Source organism: Megascapheus bottae, chromosome 3 (assembly GCF_031878675.1).
Source record: "Megascapheus bottae isolate mThoBot1 chromosome 3, mThoBot2.hap1, whole genome shotgun sequence".
In the NCBI taxonomy this organism is placed as follows: domain Eukaryota; kingdom Metazoa; phylum Chordata; class Mammalia; order Rodentia; family Geomyidae; genus Megascapheus; species Megascapheus bottae.
In genome coordinates, this window is record NC_143511.1 from 71,075,282 (window position 1) to 71,092,828 (window position 17,547).

General features: G+C 42.6%; 1 protein-coding gene across 6 annotated transcripts in view; it reads left to right on the top strand.

Annotated features, from left to right (window-relative positions):
- Palm2akap2 (PALM2 and AKAP2 fusion) overlaps positions 1–17,547 on the top strand; it is a 396,491-nt gene that overhangs the window by 182,869 nt on the left and 196,075 nt on the right. For all 6 annotated transcript variants that reach the window (XR_016534985.1, XM_090330411.1, XM_090330409.1 and 3 more), the window contains exon 5: positions 723–853. Coding sequence is in view for 5 of the 6 variants with exons in the window: in XM_090330411.1 (XP_090186537.1) it covers positions 723–853 (131 nt within the window). In the remaining variant the exon portion in view is untranslated. The remainder of the gene's footprint in view (positions 1–722; positions 854–17,547) is intronic.

Genomic DNA, 17,547 nt, shown 5'->3' on the forward strand with positions numbered 1-17,547 from the left:
GGTAAACAAATGCAGCAGTGGTACTCACTGGATACTGTGTTGAAAATGAACTATACAACTTGTAGGTGAGGAAAAATTTTAAGAAATAAAACAACCAAACAACTTGTGGGTGGGGATAGGGGGGAAACACTGGATGACAGTGAAGAAAGGGGTGACACTGTCCCAAAAGAAATGTACTTATTGCCTGAATTATGTAACTGTAACCCCTCTCCTTTATAATAATAATTTTTAAAAAATACAAAAAGAAAAGAAAAAGCAGACACCAACAACTACTTTCTGAGGGCCACACTTTTCCTGATAACCACTTGACTTGTCCCTTACTTTCTGTGGGCCCCTGCTCAAATGTCACCTTGCCAAGGAGGGCTTGTGGACCAATTGTAGATGTATCAATACCTTCCTTCATCACCCCCTCACTTCCCTTGTCTATGTGTACAATTTATATTGTCTTCTGACTAAAATAATTATGTATGTGCTAGAATTTATTTGAGAGCCAGAAATATAGTTGTAGGTTCTAAATCTAAGTAAATATGTAAATGAATAAAATTACATAAATAAATCCCTAGGGAGAGCCCCTGGAATCTGGGCCAGAGGGAAATACTGAACTAAGTCAGTGAGGAGGTAGAGAAAGACATTCAGGCAAAGCCGAGGAGAGGTGGAACAAATGATTCTGGTGTGGAGTAAAAGAGGTCATTTTGTCTGTTTGTCTTCCTTCCTTTCCACAGTCCAAAGTGCTTCGGGAAAAATGGCTTCTGCAGGGAATGCCTGCGGGAACTGCCGAGGAAGAAGAAGCCAGGAGAAGGCAGTCTGAGGAGGATGAGTTCAGAGTCAAGCAACTGGAAGATAACATTCAGAGGTAGGTCATTTCCAGTTATTTCTGTAGTTTTCCATGCAGTAACCAATCTTTTCCACCAGGGGCCCCTTTCTCCATGCCATCATCTTTCCCTGGGGCATTATAATTAACTTCTAAACCAACAAATACATTACTTGACTTTTCCATATGACCCAGCTTATTACTCATTGTACTCTGCATTTGGGTTGTAAGATGGTACAGTGACGTCTTCACAAGCCCCTAAGGAATCGTAAGCCCTCTTTTTTAGTTCATTTATCAACTTTAGTCTTTTAACCTCTGGGTCAGGATATTAGCTGTTACTGCCTTAGTCATGGGTGTATTTGCAGATTTGCTACATGGGAACAAGCTGAAATGAAGACTAGCCAAGGGTCTTAGGAATGAAATGAAGAGTATATAGGAGGAGCAAGTGGTAGGTTTGCATGCCTCTGCTGCACAAGCAAACTTCAGACAGTCTCCTTCCACCACTCAGAGTTGTTTGCTTCCTCTTTGGTTCTCAACCTGTTTGTAACCATTTCACTCTGGAAGAAAAGTGACTTGACTAGAGCTGTTTGTCGACTGCCCAGGCTCATGTAGGAGCAAAAATAATAGATTGACATTTGATAAGTACAACCATCTGGGAGGTAGGAGCTGAGAGTAGACAGTTGTGAGTATAGATGACTGACTACCCCCATTCAGCCCGTCCCCCCAAATTGTGCCACATGTCCTGCTTCCCATGCTGTATCTCCCTTGGAGGTTATGAACGTTCTTAAAGGAAAAAGTTTGCCGGAGGTAAAGATACATGCTTATACTCCTAGCACACTAGAAACTGAGACAACAGAAGAATAAAGCATTTAGGGCCAGCCTGGGATACATAGTAACATCCTGTGTCAAGAAAGAAAAAGAAAAGCAAAGATCAATAGCTAAACTGATACTCATCATTTATTCCCAAAATATTTGACACCTCAGCAACCGCAGTGGTGTCACTAAAGACCCCAGCCAACTGACTGAAGCCCCAAAGGCAATCTTCAACCTGTGTCCATACTTGGATTAGGTCCTGATGTCCTGAGAAGAGACGTTAGCATAGCTTGGCTTATCTTGCTATCGAGGAAACAAAACATTTTGGGGGGGTGAGGGGGAAAGGGAGGAGGGAATATATGTACATATACTCATATATATGCAGGTGCTTATGTACATGCTCACAGACTATACAATGTAAAAAGTAAATTGTAACAAGCTATTTATACACATAAATGGATGGATGGATGTGCACGCATGTACCTAATACATGCATACATGTGTATATAAATGGGAGGAAACTCATAAATAGAAGGCTAAAAGAAGAATTGAAAAACAGGATTAAATTATTACATGACCTTTTTTGTATTTTGTTCTTCTACCTTAAATTGGCTATTTCACCCTGGCTTGTGTACAGATATATTGTTATTATGGTCCAGGCAGTGTTAACTGTTCCCTTAAAGACTGAGCCATGACACCTAGAGGTTAGTCCTGTTTTGGCTAATTGACCACTAGAGTTAATGTGAGAGGTAGAAGCTGGTTTATTATTCGGACAGGAGTGAGCTTACTCAGAAAAACAAAGTCCTTTATCTTTGTGTTAAGGAAGGTAAAGCGCTCCCACGATGCACATAGGCAGTCTCTTGGGCCTATTTAATGCTAGATACCCACTCAAGAAGGAGAGAAAAAGTGTTGTGGTTCAGCTCAGACTTGGGGAGTGTTTCTTCTTCCTGCATCATGGTCCTAGCTGGTGTTGGTCACATGGGCGCTGGGTGTGGGCTGCAGATGAGCTGTGTTTCCTGCACTGCTTTCTGTGAGCAGAGCTGCTGTGAGCACCCACTCCTCCTCAGCTCCTTCTCACCCTCGAAGTCCCTCCCTGCTTCTCTTGTGTGGCATCTTCTCCACTTCAGGTTTAGTAACCTTGGGATAGAATCCGTATTTTGAGGGGACGGGGAATATTTGCCTATGCATTCTAAGCTACCTTAGAGATGGAACCCATATCTAAACACAAAATTCATGTGTGTTTCTTATGCATTTAGCCTGAAGGTAATACTTTTTTTAAAAAACTGTACATGAAATAAAATATGTGTGCCTTGAACCATCAGAGGGCAGGTGTGGAATTTTCCACCTGTGGTGTCACAATGATACTCATGCAGCTTCCATTCATGTTTTTCCAGATTTTAGATTTTTGGATTAGGCCTGTTCAAGCCTCCCAACATTTAGTTATTTTAGTCTCTGGTCCCAAGGGAAGAAAGGAGCTGCTCTCCCATTTCCTGTAAATGACACTCGACCGTCCCCCCCTCCCCCCCCCCCAAAACCCTTCCCATGGTCAGGGCGAGCTGATTTCTCAGAGTTCCATTAGAATAGCTGTGGGGCTCCTGTCACACCCCTAGGATAACAGGCTCTGGTTTGGTCACATGACTGCTGGCTTTGGCTGACTTCAGAGCTAAGTGGCTGGAAGCTGTAGGTGTGGCGCATCTCCTCTTCCTTTCTCTACCCCAACAGCCTAACAGACTGCTTTCTTTTCTCATGACAACAGCAGACAGTAAGAGCAGAAAGGAGGCTGAGGCTCAGAAGTGCCCATGAAGCCATTAGCTAAAGCAAGTCAGTGGTCAAGTTCACAGTCAAGAGGAGGAAATAGACAGCCAACTTTTAGTGGGGAAAAAACAAAATAGATCAGAGAGGGGTTGGGTGTAGAAGTAGGCAAATAATTCAACCTTCCCAGGAGCATGATTATTGAAATGAAAACTGCAAGTATCAGGGAAAACTGATCAGCGTGCGAGAAATTATTGGCAAGCCAGTTGTTAATAAAAGACAAACAGAAGCACAAACAGTGCAGAAGGAAAAGAAAGATAGTAAGAGAGAGAATGTGCCTGATGCCCAAAATCATATTGAGAATCTCATCTTTATGTAATGGGACCCAGAAACTATGTGCAGATGGGATTCTGCAGAGCCACTAAATAAAGAAATTCCAAAGGAAACCTTCTATATTTGAGGCAAAACATCAATCTGTACATTTATTTTAACTTTTGGGCTTACTGGTCTAAGTCACTCCCTAGCAATAAATTAGATTCTCCTAAAGAGATACACAAAACTATTTTCAAACTTTGAAAACTTAGGACAACTTAGGACAGTTGTAACCTGAAGGCACTTTAGCCTTTGATATTGAACCAATAGTCGTTTGAAGCAACTGAAGGAAGAAGAAAGAAGAGAAGTCAAAGGGGACAATTCCTGCAAGACTGAAGGAACTTTGAGTCATTCTGTTCAGGAAAATGAAAAGATGGTAGCAACCTAACATAAAACACCCAGTGTAGCTAGAATTTAGGCTGACTTAATTCTTTATGACTCAATATGATACAGACTTCAAATGAAGCATATATATTTACATATAACTGTGTCCCTAGAACTTTTTTTGCCAGTCCTGGGGCTTGAACTCAGGGCCTGAGCACTGTCCTTGGACTTTCTCAAGGCCAGAGCTCTACCACTTGAGCCACAACACCACTTCTGGCTTTTTCTATGTATGTGGTTCCAAAGAATCAAACCCAGAGTTTTGTGCATAATAGGCAAGTACTCTACCACTAGGCCAAACTCCCAGCCCCACTAGACCTCTTTAAGAAGAAAGAACACAACCACTTTCTAATTCTAGAAGTCTTTATAGAGTAAGTTGCTGCATAAGAAGTTCTAGTTATATAGACATTTTTTTCTTCCACAATGTTAGTTATACATTGGAGGCAGTTTGGTGTGAGGAATGTTGTCTTTCTTCCAGAATTGTTGTCTGTGGTGCTTGGAATTTTCCAGAGCAGCCCAAGAAGGAGGGAAGGAGAAAGGGAGGTAAACTGTCACTACAATATTAAATCCTGGACATTTTTATCACTTTGGAAGCTTTTTTAAAAAATGAGAATTTCCAGACCTCGTTCTAGAAATGTAGATTCATTGATCCAAATAAAGAGGTTTGGGTCTTTTCTGTGTACTGAGATTAAAGAATGCTGTAAATGGAAAGAAAAAAAAGAGTAGACTATAAAGGAAATCCTATTTTAATAATTAACCTCTGCAAAAGGAGAGTGAGAAGTAAATAATGCTTATAAGAAAATCAGTAATAGATACACAATCAAGGACAGCCCTGACTCTTGATTTCAGACCCATTCAGAGCCTTGCCTTTTGACTCGAAAAAAAATTAGTACGTTTATCCACAGGCCCCACAGTGGAGACCAGCGTCCACTGATTAGAAATAGCCTTCCCTTGCAAACCTAAAAATGATACAGGAAAGCTGGCTACTTCCCCTAAGCTCAGAAAAACTCTACCATTTTTCTAAGTCTTCTGACTGAAATTAAAAGCAATATGGCATTTAAGTGATGATACCAAATAGACTGGAAAGGAAAAAGAACCTCAATACCATCATGAATAAATGGTCATTAGTTTACCTATTCTTCTCTGGATAATGTCAGTAATTTTATTTTGGCTTGCTGGAAATAAGATCACAATTGTTGAAAGCAAAAGTTGCTCATAGTGCTTTCTCCTTTTCTTTCTTTCCCTCTCATTCCTTCTCTCTGCTATACAGAGAAAGCCCTGTACATTGTTTCTGGCTTTATCACAGGGCCAGCCATCAACCATATCATCCCTGCACCTCACAAAGCCTCACACTGAGACTCTTGGAGACTGGGTAGTTAGAAACACATGACTCTTGTTTATTGCATATCTTCTCAAATCAAAAAAAAAAAAGGCTTTTTGCTTGCCTTGTGATTTTTCCACTTAAGATTCTCTTTCCTCTTTCATCCAGTGTTATTTAGGGCTTAATATTCAATATTCTTAACTTTTTTATTCATTGAGAAATATGAAGAATAGTTGGGCGTGGTGGCTCCCGCCCGTAATCCTAGTTACTCAGGAGGCTGAGATCTGAGGATTGCAGTTCAAAGCCAGTCTGAGCCCAAAAGACCATGAGACTCTTATCTCTAATTAATCAGTAGAAAATGGGAAGTAGGGCTGTGGTTCCAGGAGTAGGGTGATAACCTTGAGCTGAAGAGCTCAAGGACAGCCCAGGCCCAGAGTTCAAGCCCCACCACCCACCAAAACACACACACACACACACACACACACACACACACACACACACACACACACACGCACACACACATATATATACACATATATACATATAAATATATATATGTGTGTGTATGTGAGGAACATATATCCTCCTACTTCACCTCTTGGAATTGTCATCAGTGATGATGAGAGACACCATGGTGTGTTGAGTGGAAATGAAATGAGCTGTCACAAAGCTCAGGTTTTAATCCAGCTCTACTGACAACTTAACTCTGTGATCTCAAACAGTCTTTCACTGTCACCAGCCTCCATGCCCTTATTTCTTCAGTGGATTGACTCTTGGAACCGTCCAGCTTTGGTAATCTGAATTTGAAAAGTTAGCCAAACAGTTTTTCTCTGAATAAATGTATACCGATGCAGAGACATGTCAGTGGAGTTATGATGGAAGGAAGTAGTTTTGGATGCAGCTCCAACTTGAAGGGGAAAGCTAGGTTCTCAGGGAATGAAAGACCCGATGTGTAAGTCACTGATTAATCACCACAGAGATGACTCATTCACCAGAAGAGCTGTCAGTTCTAAAATATGTCCTATCAAATATTCATTGAATAAAGCCTTGACGTTCTAGTGTTCTAACCACAGAGGGTTAGGTAGCTTTAAAAGACAGCAACAACAACAACAAAAAACAAGATACGTGTGGGCTGGTCCTCTTTTGCATTTGGCCTGAGAGGCTCAGAGGGCTTCTATTGATCTCTGATGAAGAGCAGAATTCACTTCATTTTCTGCATTAGTAAGAGGCTCAAATCAGAAGGCTGGACTCATCAGCCGTAAGCATTACATCACGCTACATTACAGTCCGCGATTGGGCAACCAAGAAAAGAGCCATCCCTTACCACTCTTAGAACATGCAGCTCAGACAGCTACTGGGGGTCATGAACCATCCTTCCCCCTCACCCCACACTTCCTGGAGCAGTTGGCCAAGCGCAGCATCTGCATCTGTCCTTCATGGTCCTGCTCCTCGCTGACCCAAGTCATCTGTGACAGCTTTGTGGGACATTTAGTGGAGACTTTTTACTGCTGAGTTTCCTGTTGAAGAGCAACTGAAATTGCTAAGCACTGTCTATTTTTTCTTCATGAAACGTATTTGCTTGGTTTACTTCATGTTGTCCCTGATCGTCCATCTTCTCTTTCTACTTTTGAAATTTGGGTTCTTTGAAGTTCTATTCTTGGCACTCTTTGGTCTCATTTCTCACATTCTCTCTGAACAAAGTCATCTGTTCTCATGGCTTCTGAGATAAAAACATTCTCTTACCCCGGTTTTTCCTCTCCCGCTTCCCACATAGCCAACTTGCATCCTTGCTATTATTCCACATGTCCAATAACTGCACTTGGGCTGGTCATGGTGGCACAGGCCTAATAAAATGCCAACACTAAGCTGGACGGGAGGGGGGGGCAAAAGACCGTGAGACTCTTATCTTCAATTAATCACTAGAAAACATGAAGTGGGGAAGTGGGGCTGTGGCTCAAGGAATATGGTGGTATCCTTGAGCTGAAGAGCTCAGGGACAGCACCTAGGCCCAGAGTTCAAGCCAAACCAAGGACAACATAAACAAACAAATAAATAAATAAAATGCCAGCACTTGGGAGGCTGAGACAGGCGGGAGAATTATGGGTTCAGGGATACACTTGACTATATGATGTGACTGTCTTTAAAGAAAAAAACAGAGGGCCGGGAGTTTGACCTAGCATGCTTGCCTAGTATGCACAAAGACCTGGGTTCGATTCCTAGGCACCACATACCTAGAAAAAAAAAAAACAGGAGTAGTGCTGTGGCTCAAGTAGAGCTCTAGCCTTGAGAAAGCCCAAAGACAGTGCTCAGGCCCTGAGTTCAAGGACTGGAAAAAAAACGACAGAAAAAGGAGAGTAAGGAATTAAGGGAAGAGAAGGAAAAAAAGAACAGGGGAGAAAGAGTGCAGAAGAAGGGGAAGAGGAAGGAGGAAATAGCTTAGGGTTGGGACTATACTTCAATGGTAGAGCAGTTTTCTGTCATGAGTAAGTAACTGGGTTCCATTCTCATTATTTTTTCTTTTCTTTCCCTTTCCTTACTTTTCTTTCTTATTCATTTATTTTTGTTGTTCTGGTCATGGAGTTGGAATTCAGGGCTGACTTGAACTCAGGGCCTAGACACTGTCCCTGAGCCTTTTTGCTCAAGGCTAGGGCTCTACTACCTGAGCCACAGCTCTACTTTCGGCTTTTTTTTTCTTTCACTTTTTTGGGGGGTGGGGTGGGGAGTAGTTAATTGGAGATAAGAGTCTCATGGACTTCCTTGCTTGAGCTTACTTCAAATTGCAATCCTCAGATGTCAGCCTCTTGAGTAGCTAGGATTATAGGCATAAGCCACTAATACTTGGACACTGTCTAGATTATTTTGGGGGGGCAGGGGTGTTGGTCATGGGGCTTGAATTCAGGGCTTGAGCATTGTCCCTGAGCTCTTTTTTCTCAAGGTTAGCACTCTACCACTTTGAGCCACAACTCCATTTCTGGTTTTCTGGTAATTAATTGGAAATAACAGTCTTATAAACTTCTATGCCTCAGCTGGCTTTGAACCATAACCCTTAGATCTCAGCCTCCTGAGAAGCTAGAATTACGGGCATGAGCCTCCAGCACTTGGCTAGCTTTTTTAAATTAATCTTTTAAAGACTTATGAACTCAATCTTCTCCTCTCAAAAAAAAAAACCCAGTATGAGATACTGACTCAATTAATTGAAAACATTTTAGTGAGCTGGAAGGAAATTCAGAGTCATAGGAAATGAACTACAAAGGCTGGGGTGGGATGTGAACTGTCCTTGAGATGGAGCCAATGTACACAGACATTAGATCATGTTAGATTGGAAAATGAAGATCCTTCCTGGACCTCAAGTGAGACTTTGGCCCCTCTCAGCCTCAAACAGATCCCAGCTCTAGAGCTAGGCCTGGGTTACCAGATGGTGCCACTGCCAGGAGTTGGAATGGATCTTCACTGACAGTGTTGGCGGTTGTCATGGATGCTCTGTGCACACCAAGCTCATTCAGTTCTTCCCAGCTCAGCCACCTGTTGTAAGCAGCTGATGGGGTCTGAGCTCCACTTGGAGGCTGGCATTCTCTCTGGAATGTTGGCTTTTGGGAAGGGAGAAGAGCATGAAAATGAGAGGCTCACTGCACTCTTAGAGATAATTCTGTCCAGATTGTTCAGGCATGGCTGAATTGACCTTGGGGTGGTCATCTTCTGCATAAATGTCATTTTTTGTCAGTCCTAGGCTTGAACTCAGGGCCTGAGCACTGTCCTTGAATTTTTCTCAAAACTAGAGTGCTACCACTTGAGCACAACTTCCAGCTTTTTCTATGTATGTAGTACCAAGGTATCAAACACTGGTCTTCATGCATGCTAGGTAAGGACTCTACCACTGGGCCAAACTCCAGGCCCCCCTTGTCATCTTTTTGAAGATAGGGTCATCTCATGCCTAATGAAAGAATTCGCTCCAGAATAGCAGACTTCAACTACATGGCGAGGACTCACATGCTGAGTAGAGTGACACAGAATTTATCCCAGAGGCTGTAAAGCATTGTTTTGAGTTTTGGAGTTGTACTAAACCCCATGGTGAAGCTAACATGCTGGTTCAGGGCTACACATAGAGCAAGAAGGAGAATGCAAGCATAGACTGCAATCCACCCGGGCAAGCGATGAAGAAGACAGTCCACTCACAGAGGATGAATAGGACACAGCAAAATGGAAGAGGAAGAAGGAGAAGGAAAAGAAGAAGAGGAGGAGGAGGAGGAAGAAGAAGAGGAAGAAGAAGGAGAAGACAGAAATGTGAAGTTAATGACATCTGATGTGGGAGAAGCATCGGGCAGAGGTAAATTTCAACCTTCAGCCAGTCTAGTCCTGCTCAATTGTGTCATCAGTATGTTACTATTTTAATCATCCTTGTGGTTGAGGTCCTCTTCCTTCTCTTCCTCCTCCTCCTCCTTTTCTTCTTCTTCTTCCTCCCCCCCCAATCTGTATATCTGAGTGGAGTTCTTCAGTGGATTATAGGTTTCTCTTGCTCTAAAGTTCCAGCGGGCTGAGCAAAGTATAGTAAGTGGTAACAGAATCTTTTTCATAATGAGACAGAACTTTGAATTTCAGCAGCTCATTAACCACAGGAATCTTAGGCAATCTGTTTAACCTATCTGCAGAGCAAGAATCCATGATCTGTGTTTCATTTGGCTATTTGAAGCTTAATTTAGTTAATATATGCAAAGAGCTTAATTGATACTAGCACACAGTGGGCTCCCCAGCCTGCCAGTGTCCCTCTGAGTTTCTTTTCTGCATCAGAGATCTTGTCCTCGGGATCCTGTTCCTCTCTAGCCAGAGGCTGACCTTCTGGGGAGAGATGTAATCTAAACATCAGCATTTTTTTCATTATAAAGCCCATTTGTCCAGTCCACTCTCAGTTCACAATGCTCTGGTTCCCTGACTGGCTGTATAGTAAAGTATCGGTTTAATTCAGTGAAGAAGCAGGATACTAAAGGAGCAATCTATAGGTCTTTGTTGCAGGAGTGAGGTCATCACTGACTTCATTAGAAGTATTGTTCTTTGCAGTTTGGTCCTTATACTTTTATGAGCTTACCCCATCCCTCAGCCACTGCTCAGTACTCAGAGTCAAGGCCCTACAACCACAGCACAGACCCTTCCTCGACTTTGTACCCTCTGTCCTGGCTAGACATTGGAAATCCAAAGAGGCTAGGATCCATTCCTGCTGAGAAGTCGACGACCACAGAGTAAGACACATACCGTTGCCCTGGTGCAGTTGAGAGGAGCCCATGGGAAGGCAGTATATGTGTCATGGTGCAAGTCTCCACTCAGTTTCATAGATGTCCAGGTCTTCCTGGTGGAAGCCCCTGTGTTGGTGCCAGGGATATGGAGATGCCAGAAGCCCACGTCTGCACTAGGAGCTACATATGTCCCACAAATCTCTTTCTGTGCCATATCACGGAGTGCTCAGAGGTTTGAATGAAAGAGCAACTTCTTAACCAAAGAGCCAGAAACATGCCCATGCCAGAGAAGCATGCTGAGGCAGCCTCAGGAGGAAAGGCTGGGCAGGAGCGCCCCTTGGATTTTCCAAAAGCGCCATGAGCCTGGGAGGGGAAGAGGCACAGTGATGCTATGACTGGCCTACAGCAGGAAGGACCATGCATGTTGTCAAGCATTGGCTGTTCTGGACCACAAGGTCACAGATTAAGTTGTTCATTGCTGGTATTTTAAGACACACACTGTCTTTGACATGTGGCCCCTGTACAAGCCAAATCTCAATAAGACGTTCATATAGTTTCAGCCTCTACTGAATGCAAACTCAAACCTCTGGGCCTCTCAGCCAGTTTGTCTTGCAGTTACAGCAGATTTGAGTGGGCTCATAGGTTGTACAACTCAACTGTGGAAAATCTTTCTGCACACACTAAGGGGCAAGAGTACTGATCTCTGAGAACAATAGGTTTACAAAATATTCAGGGATTTAGACACTGTAATATTGATGTAATGAGCTTTTCCTAAGTAACCACGTAGTACTGAGTCCACAATTAACAATTTCACAATTTGTGGAGTGACGCTGCCTACCACTAGATGGCCCCTAAATGTGCCTAACCTTTCCCACATGTAGAACTTTGAATCTGATTTTCTGGATCTCTTTTCTAGTCCCCACCCCAAATGAAGTGCTGGGGAATCAAACCCAAGGCCTCACACATGCTAGGCAAGCACTCTACCATTGAGCCACATTCCCCAGCCCAAGTGAATTATTGTACACATGTAGACATACATATTTGCACACAATCTTAACTTTTACCAAGTCATTTAATTCCAGCCATTATAGATGAGGAAAATGAGATAGAAAAAGGAATAGGAAGGATGTCCAATGTGTCAGCCAGGAAGGGGAGGAGCTTTTTTGAAACTCAGATGAAGTGAATTTCTAATCTGGCTTCTTTACCTGATACCCTGAGGCTTCCCTGACCTAAAGAGTATTAACCAGGGAGGTTGGCAGAAACTAAATGGCAGCATGAAACCAGGAAATCCAGAATTCAGAGTCTATTTTCTCTTTTCTCTCAATTTTCTTCTCTATGACATATAAAACAGTCCGTACTTATACTGATAAGACTATAACCCCCGCTGCTTCAGATGTGCAAACAGTAGCATCTCAGTCCAAGACCAGCAGAGGAAGAAGTTAGTTTGAGACTTAACCTAAAAAATATACTAAAGAAATGGCAGGAGGAGGAGACCCTGAATTCTATCTCCAGTACTATTTTTCAAGTCTTAGTTTCTGTAAAAGGACATTATAAACACTAAAGCATTCGCATAAATGTTAGCTACTATTATTCTTAATATTATCGGTATAGTTTTTAAATTTCATCAAATTGTGAGAATTCCCAGCTCTGACTCAGAAGCTTGTGATCATTCAGTCATTCACATGAAAACATTTGTTGATGGTCCCAGGTCATAGCCTTTGCCTAAGACCTCTCACATCAAGATACCTGTGCTATTTCCAAACTAAATGTGTCTTGAACTCTTCCATGACTTCGGGCTACGTGAGGTATCATTGTGCTTGCCACAGGTAATTCTCCCTTAGTCTCAGGATCCAGAAATGATAGATAACTCTGAGGCAGGGCCCCTGGTGAATATGAAATGGCCAGTGCCAATTCTGTATCAATCAACAAGAAGAGACGAGCCAATGGTTAAAATTATTGTTTGGGAACACTATATAGTGCAAGTTGAGCATCTCTAATCCTCAAATCCCAAATCTGAAATGCTTCAAAATTGGAAACTCTTCAAGTGCCTCATGCTGCCTGCCACAGTGGAAAATTCTACAAACCAAAATTTAGTTTCATTCACAAAATTATTTAAAATATTGTACAGAATTACTTTCAGGCTATGTGTATTAATATAAATATAAATGAACAAGGGGGTGGGGAGAGGGAAATGGGGACAAAAACATGAGAAGCGGTATGGGCAATGTATGTGAAGTAATGCTCCGTCTATCTGGAAAATATAACTGTAAGCCCTCTATTAATTACAATAAAAAAGAATAAAAATAAAAGGTAGTAATAAAACACATAAGGAGATAAAAATGTTTAAAAATTTTAAAAAAATAAATGAACGTGGGTCCCATCTTCAAGATATCTCATTATGAATATGTAAATATTCCAGAAACCAAAAAATTCTGAAATCTAAAACATTCTAGTCCCAGAAAGGCTTCAAATAAAAGTACAAATTTTTGTATAAATTTTTAGTAGTGTTGTTTTGTTAGGTTTCTTTTTCTTTTTTCTTTTTGTGCTGGAGATTGAACCCAGGACCTAATTAATACAAGCTAGCCAAATGCTTTTAAAAATCAAAAGGATCACTGTTCCAAGACAACCCAGACAGAAAAGTGAACAGTTCTTCATCTTAACAGAAGAAGATGGATGTATTGTTATTCTAGCTACTTTTATTAGAAGCCTAAAATAGGTGGATCATAGTCCGGGTATGTACCTGGGCAGGGAGGGAGACCCTATCTCAATAATAGTGCAATAAAGAGCTGGAGGCATGGTTTAGCAGTACAGAGCCTGCCTGGACACCTTTGTATTATTTCCAAAAAAGCTTCCTCTAACTTGATTTAAGGAAGACTTTACCTTTAATCTGTACATGTGAATGATTTTGGACAGAATAGAAGCTTCCATTGGCAGGTTCCTGGTCTAAGGTGAATTCTACCCTAACAGCATATGGATTGAAAACCCCAGATATGTACATCATCTTCAGCATCAACAAAACTGACATAAAACAGAATCCAAATTAAGTCTATCAGGATAAAATTCACCAAATGATATTTTAAGCTTTAGTTTCTAACGTTTTTGGGCTCACAGCACAATAAGGTGAATCTGTGGTACACTGGGCTCCCTTAAGCCGAGGCCCAGACCAGCTAGGCCCATTTACCAAAGCTGTTGCATCGCCGAACTGTACCTCCTGACCACCAGGAGGCGCACAAGAGCCAGGATGCAACTACTTGTGTCTTAAAACCATCTGAGCCTTTGGAAAAGGGCCTTACTGGGCCTTGTTACTGGCATTTTAATGACAGAATGTCTCTGTTATGTCTATATGACTCAGAAGTCACAGGGAAATGCCAAAGAGCTCAGAGAAATGCGCCAAAAGGGAAACTAGCATTCCAGAACTGAGGTACACTGCAGCCCACACTGTTGGGTACTGGATCCAGCCTAACCATTGTAAGGAAGAGAAGCTCAGCATTTGCCCCGACCCCATTCTCCATACTAATCTGTTTCTCTGAGCCCTTTCCTTCTGTGGCCTTATGAGGGCAGGGACTAGCAACTCTAGCTGGGGCTCATTTGTTCATATACACGGAACATGAGATTCAGAAAAGAAGTTTAAACCCGTGGAGGATCTTAAATGAAGATCTTGAGGTTTCAATCCATGCTCCAGCTAACACTGTATCCTAGACTATTACAAGGTTCCAAAATGTCTGGCATTCATTTTATTTCCACCACTTGGCTTAACCATCTTCAGCCTGGATAGCTCCAGGCTGACCAAGTCCATCCTCCTATCAGTGTGATCTCCATACAAGACACTAATCCTATCAGTTCTTGATAGAGGATGGATGCACAAAGCTGTTTCCTGCTGCCTTGAGGGACAGACTCCAGTGTGACATTACAAAGGCTCACATCCTGGGCCAGATCTCCCCATCGCTTTCATCTCATCATGAGTGTACCCAGGTAATCTACCTGTCAGGTCCTCCCTCATGTGAGCTTTCCTTCTCCATTTTCACTTCAGAGCCTCTCCGTCCATGCTGCTACCTTGACCTGACCTGACTTCTAAACACTTCTGCATCTGCATAATTTTTCTCACCTTTCAAGATCCTACTGACATATCCCAAACTCCTGAAACCCTACTTGCCTGCTATCTGGGCAGAGTCAATAAATACTTTTTCATCTCTATGGCATTTTAGATTTCCATCTTCAGCTCCATCTCCAGCTCCATTGCAATTGTTCACATACTTTTCTCCTAAATCAGATGCTGAGGTTTTCCAAAGTAGACAGGACCAAATAACAATCATTGTACTTAGCTTAGCACCTGCCTGATAAGTACCAATGAATGATTATCCAAGGAATCATTATCTTTCAAAGTCAAAGAGACTGATGACTGCAAAGCATTTGTGTGAGTGAGCATGTGTGCATGCCCGCCAGTACTAGGTTTGAACTCAGAACCTGGGCCCTGTCCCTTTGCTTTTTGACTGAAGGCTAGAACTCTACAAATTGAGCCACAACTCCACTTTTGGCTTTTTGCTAGCTAATTAAAAATAAGAATCTCACAGGCTTTCCTGTTTGGAAATCCTCAGATCTCTACCTCTTGAGGACCTAGGATTCTGGATGTGAGCCACCAGTGCCAGCTTCAACTCCAAATCATTTTAATCACTGTAATTTCTGCTCCTGAAAGAGCTTTATGAGTCTGATTGGTCCCCTGTTTTTCTTTTAGTTCCTTTCCCACTTGCTAGGTGCCTGGTCTCTGCGTCTAGAGTCACTTGTCCTACTGCCTGGACTGCGCCCTAAGCTCCTGAGAGGAAGGGGCAGGGCTCAGTGGTGACATCTCTTGAGAACATGACAGAGAACAATAGTAGGAAGTGTCCAAGAGGGAAACAATCTGCTGGGCTTGGCCCAGGTGGAGGAGCTTCCTGATTGGCTTGATCTTTCCTGAGCAGGAACTCTTGGAATAACTTTGGAATTATCCCAATAGGGTGACAAATTTCTCCACTGAAAAGGAACTGTCACCTAGTAATGTCAAGAGTGGAAAATATGATTAAGAAAAAAAAAAGCTATGACTAAGTTTCCCTTAGAAAGATCAATTTAGATTTACCAAACCTCCCAGCCCCTAGCAAAGTCCCCACACTGACAAAGTTTTGAGGTTTCACCTCAAATGCGGTTAAACTCATCTGTACTTCATCTGTATCTTCCGTCCTCTAGGGGGTCAAAGGTTAGAACTGTTATTTGTCCTTCGAGTGGCTAGTTGAGTATCTCACAGAAGCCTCTAGTGCTACATAAAGAAATGCTTCCTTTCAGAAACTCATTTGTGTAGTACGTGGGGAGTTCACGTGTGCACCTTGCAGGCACTGCAGAGGCTTTAAAAATACCTGGGTAGAGCCAGGAGTTTGGCCTAGTGATAGAGTGCTTGCCTAGCATGCACGAAGATCTGGGTTTGATTCCTCAGTACCACATACATAGAAAAAAGCTGGAAGTGGTACTGAGGCTCAAGTGGTAGAGCTCTAGCCTTGAGAAAAGACCAGGGACAGTGCTCAGGCCCTGAGCTCAAGCCCAGGACTGGCAAAACAACAACAACAACAAAAAAAAAACCCTGGGTAGTGGTTTTCAAACCTTGGCTGCTCCAGAAACAACCATACCAAGGTAAAAGATGGAGTATGTAGAGTACCCAGTAAGCTTGCCTCTCAACCTGAGTAGCTGTATTGTGAACAAGTATTAGGAAAGCAGTTTAAGAGCTCGGTACCAGTGGCTTATGCCTATAATCCTAGCTACTCAGGAGATTGAGATCTGAGGATCACAATTCAAAGCCAGACCAGGGCAAGAAAATCCATGAGACACTTACCACCAATAAACTACTGAAGAAAACTGGAAGTGGAGCTATGGCTCAAGTGGCCTTAACAAAACAGCCCAGGGACAGTACTCAAGCCCTGAGTCCATACTCTAGGATTGGCAGAAAGGAAGGAAGGAAGGAAGAAAGAAAGGAACAGAAGGAAGGAAGAAAAGAAAGAAAGAAAGAAAGAAAGAAAGAAAGAAAGAAAGAAAGAAAGAAAGAAAGAAAGAAAGGAAAAAAGAAAGAAAGAGCAAGCAAGCTGGGCATGGTGGCTCATGACTATAATCCTAGCTATGCAGGAGGCTGAGATCTAACGATCATGGTTCAAAGCCAGTCCCAACACACTAAAGAACAGAGACTCTTATCTCCAATTAATCACTAGGAAATGGGAAATGGGGCTGTGGCTCAAGGGGTAGGGCTGTAGACTTGAGCTGAAAAACTCAGGGACATACCCAGGACCAGGGGTAGGGTGGTAGCCTTGAGCTCTTCAGCTCAAGGACAATGCCCAGGCCAAGAGTTCAAGCCCCATAACCCACAAAGAAAGAGGGGGGAAGGGAGGGAGGAAGGGAGGCAGGGAGGAGGGAATGAAGAAGAAGGGAGGGAGGGAAGAGAAGGAGAGGAAGGGAAAAAGGAAGGAAGGAAGGAAGGAAGGAAGGAAGGAAGGAAGGAAGGAAGGAAGGAAGGAAGGAAGGAAGGAAGGAAGGGAAAGGGAGGGAAGGAAAGGGAGGGAAGGAAAGGGAGGGAAGGAAAGGGAGGGAAGGAAAGAAGGGAGAAAAGGAGGAAAGTAAAAGAGAGGAAGGAAGGGAGGGAGGCAGAGGGAGGGAAGGAAGGGAAGAAGGGAAAAAGGGAAGAAGGAAGAAAAGAAAAAGGAAGGAAGGAAGGAGAGAGAAATAAGCAACTTTGATTCTAAAACTTTCTGGAATTAGGAGCATTTCCTTTGCTCTTAGGAAAGACAAGTAAAACGGGTGGTGATGAACTTTATGCTCTCACAGGGTGGTCCTAAATTGCTTAACTTCCCTCAACTTCAAGC